We start from the raw sequence: 12673 nt of genomic DNA, 5'->3' as shown, positions 1-12673 counted from the left end.
CAAAAGCAAGTGTCGCAAATCAATGTAGCATTTTCAACACAATTCTGTCAAAATTTTTGTTATGTGCTGATGTGACACATAAATGGATTACACAAGTCTAATTAAATTAAAAAACTACAAATACGTTTAATAATTTAATATTTAATAAAAAGTTATGAATCCAAAAACCCAGTCCTGCAATCACCTTCAATCCTAGTCCACATTCCTCTACCTCATTTGCTATCTATTCTCTAAAAAGAAAATTCCCAATACACCCATCTTTACACACTTCGACACCCTTCACCGAATTGAACTTGGATCGAGATTACCTTTGGTGACGACTTGGCTGATTGGCAACGAATTCTAGGACATGACCGTTAATATTTACGCGATCAACATCCTCTCAACCTTAATCTTGGATAGCTTGTTCGGCGCTTCCCTGGTGGTGTGATGACTCAAAGAATGGTGAGGCCTGCCTTGAGATAATGAGGTTATAACCAAGGTGCGTCTATTGTTGGTTGAAAACTATTTCCAAACCCTTTCTTAGGCCTTGGTTAAGCTTTGTGTCTTTGAGAATTTATGGAAGGGATCTCTCTTCGGAGTATGTCATACTATAAGAAAAAAAAAATTCTATTGTGCAAAAAGGTATTTAGACAACTTTTTTAATTAATAATTAAACCCACATCCAACACATAACAAATTTTTTTATAGAATTGTAGCAGAATGATCATATTGATTTGCAACACCTATTTTTAAGAACTACATTCATCGATTTCCAATTTTAGGGACCATCTTGATGGTGTAGATCAATTTCAGGGACTATCTTGATGATGTGAGTCAATTTCAATGATCATTTGTGATAAAATTCCCGTAAATCTTATGGGGCCTATTTATGTGCCACATCAGCACTTAACGAAATTTTTAACAGAATTGTGACGAAATGACTATATTGATTTGCAACACCTATTTTCAAGAACTACATTGATTAATTTTCAATTTTAGAGACCATCTTAATAGTAAGGGTAAATTTCAAGAACTATTTGTGATAAAAACTCGTATATTAATTATAAAAATGCATGGACAACTTACTTATATATATATATATATATAGATATGTAATGAGTATTTTTATCTGTTAAATTAGAATGCAGAGTTTAGGGTTCAAATACAATATTTTTATAGTGTTCAAATATGCATATGGCTATCCAAATTTATAACTCCAAGATGGAATATGCAGAAATTTGTCTTGTATAAATGATGCAAATTGCAACCGTTCGTACTTCCCTATGTCACGAAGCATGGAAAATATTCCTACAGACACTCATTTCACAAATGTCTTTCCGGTCATAAATAGTTTAAATATAAAATATCACAGCAGCAGCAATGGCTGAAAAGGAGTGGGAATGGAGGGGTTCTGTGTCTCAGAGAGAGAAAGGATGAGCTCTTAGTTTCGAGATTACCGACTAGAAAAACACGAGCTCATTTATGTTATATCAACGTCACATATTTTTGGCAACAACGAATGGAATAAAATTTATTTTTAGTAGTATGAGTTTTCCTTCATTTTTAAATACAACAACGAATGGAATAAAATTTATTTTTAGTAGTATGAGTTTTCCTTCATTTTTAAATACAACGATATATTTATGTTCAATATGAGTTAGTTAACAAAAAAAAAAAAAAAAATTAGGTCAAGCGTTAGTTTCGTAGCGAACACCTACACCAACGCCAACAAAATCATCAGATGAATTTCTCACAATAATTTCAACACTATTCCCTAACTCCAACACTGCGTCGCCCACATTAAACTTCAAAACACCCTCATTTGGCGGTTTCCATTGCTCTTCATAACTCAGGGAAATAGTTCTCCTACAAATCAAAACTCACAAGAAGCTTTTAACCCCTCATCATAGTTCTTAACACGTTGGGAATACTTGAATTGGTCCATGCAACTGAATTTTAGTTGTTTGAGTTTAGTTAGATAAAGCAATGTGTTAGATCTCTTGCACCCAAGAATGAATTGTCATCCTCATAATTAGAGTAATTTACAGTCATCGGAACACATATATCATGTAAGAGGTATTTTTTGATTTGCCCTTGAACTCGTATAGAGGTGCCAATTTTTCCCTCTGAACTCTAATTTTAGCCAATTAACCCCATAAACTTTTATAATTAGTCATTTTCCCCCTGAACTTTAACTTTAGTCAATTACCCCTTAAAATTTTTATAAATAGCCAATTTCCTTCTTAGCGTTAGATTTTAAAATTTTCATCCATATAATTTTCCATTCTTTTTGCCCTTATACAATTATCATGCATTGTCTACGTAACGGATGAAAAATTGGATGAAATTTTTTAAAATCTAGGGTCGAGGGAGGGAAATTGACTATTTATAAAAGTTCAGTAGGGTAATCGACTAAAATTAAAGTTTAAGAGGGAAATTGACTAATTATAAAAGTTCAGGAGGTAATCGACTAAAAGTAAAATTTCAGAAGGAAATTGACATCTCTATACAAGTTTAGGTGATAAATCGATAAATATGCCATCACGTAAAAATCCTAAAAATAAAAACAAAATGAAATGAAAGTTCTACGATCACGTGCCATGCACGTGCAAGGCTTAGCTCCTTAATGGTGGGTGCGGTGATAAATTATACCATTTTGGTAAAAAACCACATGAGTTATATTTTTTCTGAGAAAAAAATCACATGTTTAGAACAATTGGAAGCATAAGATTGGCTATTCAAGTCAATATTCGGCCAACGGATCTCCCGAGGGGGCCCCAGGGGATGAACCCTAATTGGTCACTTCTTTTGTTTTTTATAATTTCTTTTAGACCAAGCCCAAATGGGGAGTAATTTTTCAGTGTGCCGGGAACACCATGCCACGTGGTGTTCCCTCACACATAAAAATTCAAATTTTGAATATACTTCAATTATTTATTTCAATAAATAAATAAATTTGAATTTTTATGTGTGAGGGAACACCACGTGGCATGGTGTTCCCGGCACACCTAAAAATTTCTCCCAAATGGGATGCTTTGAAGTTTTGGGTAGCGGAAGACCATCTTTAATAAAGATATAAAATTAAAATGTTAAATTTTATTTTTATAGCTGATGTGATAAAGTAATGTTTTATAAAATTTTCTATTTTAATGAAGATGTTAAATTAAAATATTCTTTAATTATTTATATAATAACAAAACTTAAAAATAAAATAATGAATAAGAGAAGAAAAATAAAGAACAAAAAAAATTTTGACGCTGCCTTTAAATTTGCCAACAAATGTGGATTTTGGCATCTCTTTTAGAACGTACGTAAGATTTTTGATATCTCTTTTAGAGATACTCTAATACCAGTTTTTCTTCAGTACTATATAGTATTGAATGATATTAAAAACAAATTACTAAGATAAAAGATCTAAATATTCGTGAAAATCAAATTTAACAGTTTAAATATTTGTCGTATTAAAATTTTATCTGCATAATAAATCTAAAGATAAATAAATATTTTTTGTAAAATCTCAAAGGAAGGGAAAAAGAATTTGGCTGGGAGGGGGCACACTTTAATCAAAAGTGACACTTCAAATCAAAGCCTGTGTCCCTTGCCCCAATTGGGGGCTTTTTATATCCCCCCTCCCCCACACACACACACACTCAAGTTATGATAATCAACAAAGCCACCTTTGTTTATTATAATCTATAATTTCTTCTGGTAAATGTTTACAGGGTTCAACCTGTATTGACAAATTTACCCTTCAGAACCGTTGCAATTAGTTTTTCTAAATTTTATTGGCTCAGTCAAAGCTCATGCTAGTAATAGTATGCCCGAATAAAAAGGAAAGATAGATAACCATTGTCAAAATATCTACCAATAAGTGATTAGTGATTACGCAACGATAAGTAAGTCGTTGACAAGAAAGACAGATGAGAACAATATCTATTATCCACGCATTTCGAGTTTGAAACTTTCATTTTCTAAATTATTGAATAGTTTCGATTCTTCTCTCTCCTTGTGATAATAATAACTAATTATATATATATATATATATATATATATATCCACTTGCAGGAAATTCATGAGTTTCACGAAGAGTTGAGCGAAGCTCTGATTCGTATAATTTTTTATAGTGTATATAAATAGTCACTATTCAACTTGACCATTTAGGGTTTTTGTTTAACAAACGACACTAAGGGAGTGGGGGAGTGAGTCAAATCTTACAATAGGTCAACCATAATAATGTGATTCAAATTCGTCTTTGACAAAATTCAAACCTAAGACCTCTTACTTACAAGCGAAAAAGAATACCCTTAGACTGTAAGAATAAGTAGCGTATAACATCCCACATCGCCCAAGGGGAGTGGATCCTGTAAGCCTTATATGTATATTCTCATCTCTACCTATCATGAGGCCTTTTGGGAGCTCACTAGCTTCGAGTTCCTTAGGAATTCTGAAGTTGAGCAAGTTGGGGGCGAGAGCATGGAGTCGAGCCCAAGATGTGGTGGGGGCCCGGGCCAGGGCCAGGGCCAGGATGTGACAATTTGGTATCAGAGTCAATCCCTAGTCGGAAGTGTGCCGATGAGGACGTTGGGCCCCTACGGGGGGTGGATTGTAACATCCCACATCGCCCAGAGGAGTGGATCTTGTAAGCCTTATATGTATATTCTCATCTCTACCTAGCATGAGGCTTTTTGGGAGCTCACTGACTTTGGGTTCCTTAGGAACTCGAAGTTGAGCAAGTTGAGGGCGAGAGCATTCCCAGGTTGGGTGACCCACTGGGAAGTTCTCATGTGAGTTTCCAAAAACAAGACCGTGAGGGTATGGTCAGGCCCCAAGCGGACAATATCGTGCTACAGTGGAGTCGAGTCCAGGATATGGTGGGAGCCTGGGCCATGATGTGACATAACAACTATTCATGATTATCTTAATAAAAAATGAAATTGTCATCGTTAGTCTAAAATTATAATGCAATTTCTCCCTTACGACTCCAGAAAGACAAAAATTGAGGACATGATACTTTTTTTTAAAGTACCAACAACAGGTTCTTGATAGACAAGCGTAATATCATTATAATTTGACATCTCTTAATCAAATTCATGAAATACGGATGTTAATTTTCTTCGATTTGGCCATCTATAAATTTGAAAATACATTTATTTCAAGGATTCTGCAAAATCCTAGTTTAGTAGGTCAAGTTGGAGCTTGAAAATTAAAAACGAAACACAACTTTTCACAAAAATCTAACTTTGATAAAATGATAAAAGTTATGTAAATGTGATCCATACAAGCAAATTTGAATACTAAAAGAGTAGTTATCTTCACGTTTGCTCTTCATTAAAAAAATTAATAATGTATTTCCCCTAGTGCGTGCATTTGCTCCATAAATGAAATCAATTCCTTGTTACTCTCTTGAAAGGTTTAAATTTTTCGCCCATGGAATGTCAAATTTTTCTCTGAGTTGGATAGGCATGAGAATGCTGGCTGAAGAAAATATGGCCCACGTAAGTCCCGTTTGGTATTTGCTTTTCTAACTAAAAACTGTGTTTGTTAGTAAAAAAATAAAATATCTTGCTTATTTTTAAAACACAATGACCTCCACAACAGCTTTTAAAAGTAGCATGTTAATAGCTTTTAAAAGCTGTTTTAATAAAAAACAGAGTTGTCTCTGTAATTAAATATTTTCAATTCTTATAATACCCTCATTAATTTTTAAAAATAATATTATTCTCATTTTATCTCTTGATGCGCAAAGTAATCGTCACCATCAATCTTATGCCACCACATTTGCCACCAATTTTTTTTTCAATCATTTACCTGAACATGAGGGATGAACATTCTGGAACATCAATCCATAAAAGCAAATATATGTAAGGATAATTCATAATGTTTTAAGAGTGAACCTAGACAAATGGTTGGAGATTATTTACCAAAAATAAGACAAATGCTTGAAGGTGTTTCTAATTATAAACCAAATTAATTAATTAATAAAGATCAGAACTACAGAAAATGTGGAGGTGTCACAGCTACATTGTACAGAGAACTAGATCACACTGATTGGTCCACCAGTATAGATAAGAATACCAATGTTTTTCATCAGTAAAGCATTTGGTGTATTTTTTGCTTCCATCAAAAGAAAATGCAAGACTTTTTATTTTTTTATTTATTATTTTTTATGGAAAAGGAATATAGATATTAGTGTATTGACAAAGTAATCAAAGCAGTTAAATCCAAATTAATAAAACCAAATTTATATTATAGTCTGGACCTAGAGTTTATGGACCTCCACCTCTAATTTGTCTCTGTCAGTTGCTAATTATGCAATGACAGACTAATACACTCTCATATAGTTGGATGAAGTTTAAGTTGATGTAAATAAATATACATTTTTGTAGCAATGCCAATACTCAGGCGGTGTAACGCGACCAAATTAACATCATCTTATAAAAATATCTTTGTAAACATCGTATCGCTTTTCAATCAGGATTTTTTTAAGACACAAGGGCAGTGTGGTAAGTAAACATCATGGCATGCTAGATTTGCAGTTCCCTCCTATTAATAGTGTTTGGGTTGACTCTATGTCCTCATGCTTGCCACTTTACTTTTGTAACTTAATCAAATATTTTTTGTTAACCAGCTATAAATGCCCCATCTCTGTTCACCTTATTTTTGCTTTCCCTTTACTGTTTCTCTCTCTCTCTCTCTCTGGTTTCCTCCATTGCAAACCAAGCTTCCTTTCCAGCTTGCTGAGGCCCCTCTCCTTCACACAGACAAAAAAAAACCCACCAACCATTTTACCCACCTTTTCTTCCTTTCCCCTCTAGAATCCCACCCCATATTCTACACACATAAATTCCCTCTCTCTCTCTCTCTCTCTCTCTTTCTCTCTCTCTCTCTCTCTCTCCCTTCAAAGATTAGATTTTTGTCTGTCCTTCCCTCTCCTCCTCTCTTTTCATTCCATCTTTTTCTCAAATTTTTATTGTTTTTTGAATTCTTTTGGCCCACTTGAAGGCCACAACCCCTTCTCTCCCAACTTGCAAACTACTCCTCTGGAAATTTTTTGCCTTTTTGGACATCTGGGTTTTGGTGGGTTTTTTGCGTTATGTTTCAGGTCTGCATTGGCCTCTTATGCCCATTGAGTCTCTCTTGATTAAAAAGGAAGCTCCTTCTCTGCTCATCTGGCTGCTCAAGGAAGAAGATCAAGGGGGTTAGCTTAGATTGCTGCAAAGTGCAAAGGTAAGTGCTTCTCTCTTGGAATCACTTTTATTATATAGAATCACTCACATTTCACTTTATTGGTCTCTTGCTTGGATTATAAGTGATTCTGTATGAGATTTCACTTTTCTCTTTTGTGATAGATTTAGTTTGTATGTTAAATGTTAGTTTGCTTCATTTGTCAAGAAAGTATTGCCTAAATATTACTTTGGTTTTTATCTTGTATTCACTGTTTTCTTGGGGAAAAATTAATTCCATTGTAGTCAAGGTGCTGAGTATTTTTTTTTGGGAAAATAATCAAGCAGTTATTGCATCAGATTCTCCCTTTTTTGGGTTACTTTGGTTGTTCTTTAACATGATTAAAAGTTGAAGACTAAGCCATGAATCTAATATCATAAAATTGAATTGATAGGATATTTTAGTACTTTTTATTGTGCAATTTGAGTTTTACATAATATGCGTGACCATTTTCGTGTGATTTGAGTTACATGATTTGTTTGTCATGTCCAGGTTGGAATGTCTTAATTTTTTTTCGGGGCACTGAAAGTCAGAACACCAAGCCGGATTTGATATATTGCATCTGGAGGATAAGAATGTCATCCGGGAGTTCAACTTCTTTGAATGTGGAATTATCAAAAAAGATAGGATTTTTGGGTTTGAAACTATGGGTTGTAATCGGTATATGTGTTGGTGCATTTATTGTTTTGATCCTATGTTTCTTATCTATATGGGTTTCATTTCGGAGGAAGTCTCGAAGATCAGTGGACAAGTTCCCAGTCACCCAAATACCAAATGTCTCTAAAGATATCAACATTGATAAGATGGCGGCTCAGGGTACCCATGATCACCCTGATAATTTATTTCATTCAGTACATGATAAAGCAAGTGATAAGAATTCAGAGAAGATGTTAGTTCAATTAGGCACTAGCAAATCGATTGATCCTAATAACATGAGTCAGTGCAGCTCAATTTATCATCATGAGAGGGCACTTAGTTCACAGTCGGGGGAAGAAGGAAGCTCTGGGACTGTGCGAAAGCAGTCGTCATTGTCTTGTGGAGGACTTGTTGCAGCCTCTCCTTTAGTTGGCTTGCCAGAAGTTTCTCATCTTGGGTGGGGTCACTGGTTCACTCTTAGGGATCTGCAATTTGCTACAAATCGTTTTTCTGCAGAAAATGTGCTTGGTGAGGGGGGATATGGAGTTGTTTACAAGGGCAGGCTGATCAATGGAACTGAGGTGGCAGTGAAAAAACTCTTAAATAACTTGTAAGGATATAAACCCAAATGCATCATCTTCTTATCAAGATGCCTTTGGGAAACAACTTTCTAATGGATACCTTTTAATCTTGTACATAGGGGGCAGGCAGAGAAAGAATTTAGGGTTGAAGTGGAGGCCATTGGTCATGTTCGGCATAAGAATCTTGTGCGGCTCTTGGGTTACTGCATAGAAGGTGTTCACAGGTATTATTTTGATTTGAAATTGTTTGTATAATTACTGATGACTTAACCTTGTCTAGTAACATAATATTCCACATTAGTAGGGGGTTCTGTGTAATGTTTACCTTATCATTTGCCCTATGGTATAGCTTGGAATTTGTGTTCTCGGTCCATTCTCTATTGATCTTGCTAAGTTGCTAACTATTGCATAGGATGCTGGTGTATGAATATGTGAACAATGGAAATCTAGAGCAATGGCTACACGGGGCCATGAGCCAACACGGCACCCTTACTTGGGAGGCTCGCATGAAGGTGATTCTTGGTACTGCTAAAGCGTAAGTTTTCATCTTTTAACTGAAATGTGTTTCTTTTGTATTGTTAATCTGAATTCATTATTTTGATAGTTTCCTTCAACTGCTGTTTATAAGTTCCATCTTATAATTCCACTTGAGACATGATTAATGGCGAGACTCAGACCTGGTTTGGTACTGAGGTGATTCTGAAAAAAGCTGCTATCAAAAAAAGCTGGGAGCTGTTTTTGTGTTTGGTAAACACTCAGCTTTAGCTTTTTTTCACAGTTTTTGGTGAAAAAAAGCCAAAAACAAGAAGCTACAAAATCCAGCTTTGAAAAATCGGCTTTTTTTCACATCTGTTTTACATAAAAGTTTACCAAACACACTAATACTGCTTTTTTTTTTTCAAAAGCACTTTTACAAAAAAGTTTACCAAACACTCTGCTGCTTTATTTCACAGCTGCTTATTCTCACAGCACAGCAGAAGCAGCTTTTTTTCAAAGCACAGCAATACCAAACCAGCCCTCAATTTCAAACCAATTTGACCAGTGGATTCACTTATTGGATTGCAGGCTTTCTTATCTACATGAAGCTATAGAACCAAAAGTTGTCCACAGAGATATAAAATCAAGCAACATTTTGATTGATGACGAGTTCAATGCCAAGGTTTCTGATTTTGGACTGGCTAAACTCTTGGGTTCAGGAGAAAGTCACATCACGACTAGAGTCATGGGGACTTTTGGGTATGTAAACTCTTACAGTATTGTAACTTTTGTTAATTTATCTATCATATATCTTCTAATCGGAGCATAAAACCGGTTCATTTGCAGTTATGTGGCACCAGAATATGCTAATACTGGCTTGTTAAATGAGAAGAGCGACATCTACAGCTTTGGTGTCCTCCTACTTGAAGCAGTTACGGGAAGGGATCCTGTGGACTATGGCCGACCAGCTAATGAGGTACAAAATTTTCAAAAATATTGTGTACTATTACCACGAGTGTCATCCTTCAATACTCGTCCCTCTCTTCTCTACTTCCCATCCTCATGAGGCAAGGTTCATACTGGTTATCATTGCTTACTATCAATTAATTACAGAATTTTAAACACTACCAAATACTAATGGCAGGTCAATCTAGTTGAGTGGCTAAAGTTGATGGTAGGTGCAAGAAGAGCCGAGGAAGTTGTGGATCCAAACCTTGAAGTTAAACCCAGTACACGTGCCTTAAAACGTGCCCTTTTGGTTGCACTTCGGTGTGTTGATCATGATTCGGAGAACAGGCCCAAAATGAGCCAGGTTGTGCGTATGCTCGAAGCTGATGAATACCCATTTCGTGAGGTACGAATCATCCATCCTCTTACCCTGGCGATGGTCTTTTCTTTGCTTTATTTTGTGCTATGTCTTTCATGAGACTAGTTATCTAAATGTGGAGTTTGTGCAATTTTTCGTATGATTCGTGTTTAGAGTCTATACTAATGACACGTTCTTCTTAGCATACTTCATTCCTGCCATATAGTGGTCAAATTGTTCAGATTATATTCCGGAGAATTGATTAACATTTGGTGCAGAAGTTATAAGTTCATATACGTTACCATGATCGTCAAGGGAGTGTTACCAATCTTACTTTGCTTTCAGGATCGAAGGAACAGAAAGAGTCGTACATCCAGCATGGATATGGAATCTATGAAGGAAAGTTCTGCCTCTGTCGACATAGAAAAGAAGCCAGGGGATCTAGAAAAGAAGCCAGGGGATCTGGAGAGCCAAATATCCGAGACAAGCCATGGATAGGACTGACAAACGCGTGAGCTTGGTGAACGATATTAGCTCGTCACCTTCCAAAGTAGCTTTCAGTAACCCGTCAATACAATCTCAAAGTTTCTTTTCAACAAAATTTCTAAAATTATGAGAGGATTCGGATTGGAGATAGCGCATTTTGATCCCGAAGCATTCAATCCCGATCCTTCAAGAAGGAAGAGAGATGCTCCCAACTCCATAAGCTGGGAATTTTCACAGAGAGAGAGAGAGAGAGAGAGAGAGAGAGGTTCTCGTTGTACATATGTTTCTTGGGGACCAGTGGGGGTTCTGTTTCGTAATTGATTACTGCTCTTCGGATAGTGAAATGATACCTATTATCTTTATTTATTTTTTTCATTAATTTTATTTTTAAATTATCATTTTCTGTCAGAAAAACAAGGCATTGGATTAATGATGATGATTCTCCTTTTCCCTTTATTCAGTCGTGTTGTCTTCCTCTTTGTTGCACTTGAATTACGGTGTCAGTTTATAAACTATAATGCATTGTCTCCTAAAGTAGTACGTTAAGCAACCAGGAGCAATACTTTAACAGAAATCTTTCTTTTCAGTTGTAGAAAGAAAGGGAACACTAAAAAATGACACTTACTGGCTCCTTACCGTTAATAAGTTATTTTTTCTGTATGTGTAAATAATAAGTTGACAACGTATGCATAAGTAACTTGGAAAATGATAAACACACTCTTACTTTTTACACACCTTTGTTTAATCATGTCAATTATTTCTGTTTGATATATTCAATCAATTTGATGGCAAAAAACAAAGAGTGGTGAGTGAGGAATTAAAAGGGTTGTGTGAAAACCATCTCTCAAGTAACTTATTAAATACGTAAAAGTTTGTGCACACTCGTCAAATTGCTTGTAACGACAATTGAGTTGTCTACGCATAACGAGCCACGTATCTACCTCTTCAAAATAGCCTACTCTAGCTTCTAAAAATCACAATGTACTCTCACGCACAAGTATGGTCCAAAAATAATCAATAAGGTGGTCCAATTCAAGTTATTTGCATGACACAATTCTTACTCAACCAAAAGCTAGTTCAAATTTTATGGCAAATAAGAAGGAACACAAGGAAGTTGCATTGATTTCTCGATGTTTGGGTTGGCATTTCAGTCAAATGAGACATCAATACATTGATGGGGTGGTATGAAAAATGCAGTGCATTATTTGGTCAGCCTCTTCAGCCTGACAAACAAGTGCTTTTGCTGTGGACCTGTAAATTGTGTCGGTTTTTTTTTTTCCTGTGTTTCCAAAGAACTCCCAGACAGGGAGGCTTATGAATCATGGAATGGGTAAGCTGAAGCCTGAGAGAGGCTGCTACATTTGAATTCTGAGTGTGAGTGGTGTCTAGCTTTTGACTTTTTTGTCCAACGCTCATCGTGTAGATATTTTTCAGCAAAAGCCCTATTTTTGTGGTTGGATAAACGTGGGCGGCAGCAAATCCTTTTTTGTTTTGCTCGGATATTGGATAACATTACAAAGATTAAGGGAATTTAGCTCGTTCGGGGCGTTTGATAATTATTTTATTTTTTGTTTTCATTTTATAGGCTTGAAACGTGAAAAATGTAAATAAAAGGAAAGAATAATGATGAAGAATGGAAGAAGGATTGTATGATAAATGTAGAAGAAATGTAACGAAGGATACAAAATAAAATAAAAACAGTAAAAGTCAGAAACTATTTCAAGTTGTTTTCAATTTTAAGAGTTTGTTTTCATTCATTATTCTTTTAGAGTTTTTATATTTCCTTCATCTTCCTCCCACCACACTTCATCCCTCATTTCTTTTATATAATTTTCTCCATATCTTAAGCACAAAAATTGAAAACTAAAAATTTAAAAACAAAATGTTTAACAAACAAACCATTAATTACGCAACCTAAATTCTAATTAGGAACCCAAAATGTCATTGAGAACGAGTGCATAGGGGTTAATGAGAGAATTAT

The 12673-nt window shown here is 35.3% G+C and overlaps 1 protein-coding gene across 1 annotated transcript; it reads left to right on the top strand.

Moving 5' to 3' along the window:
* The first annotated feature begins 6615 nt into the window (after positions 1–6615).
* On the top strand, positions 6616–11148 carry LOC103965971 (probable receptor-like protein kinase At2g42960). Its single transcript, XM_009379082.3, has 8 exons — positions 6616–7209; positions 7699–8452; positions 8543–8647; positions 8836–8958; positions 9489–9659; positions 9747–9876; positions 10045–10254; positions 10552–11148. The coding sequence occupies exons 2-8, from the start codon at positions 7782–7784 to the stop codon at positions 10702–10704; spliced, it is 1563 nt and encodes a 520-aa protein (XP_009377357.2). The 5' UTR covers positions 6616–7209; positions 7699–7781; the 3' UTR covers positions 10705–11148.
* Positions 11149–12673: the final 1525 nt, after the last annotated feature.

Source organism: the organism of the source record quoted next, unplaced genomic scaffold (genome assembly GCF_019419815.1).
Source record: "Pyrus x bretschneideri cultivar Hongxiangsu unplaced genomic scaffold, Pyrus_bretschneideri_v1 Contig93, whole genome shotgun sequence".
Lineage (NCBI taxonomy): Eukaryota > Viridiplantae > Streptophyta > Magnoliopsida > Rosales > Rosaceae > Pyrus > Pyrus x bretschneideri.
This window is presented reverse-complemented; position numbering and strand designations above follow the sequence as displayed.

Excerpts from the sequence above, each read along its gene's own strand:
- LOC103965971 (XM_009379082.3), top strand. The coding sequence starts at position 7,782 with ATGTCATCCGGGAGTTCAACTTCTTTGAATGTGGAATTATCAAAAAAG. Across the intron at positions 8,453-8,542 it reads AAAAAACTCTTAAATAACTT|GGGGCAGGCAGAGAAAGAAT; the intron begins GTAAGGATATAA and ends TCTTGTACATAG. Across the intron at positions 9,660-9,746 it reads AGAGTCATGGGGACTTTTGG|TTATGTGGCACCAGAATATG; the intron begins GTATGTAAACTC and ends GTTCATTTGCAG.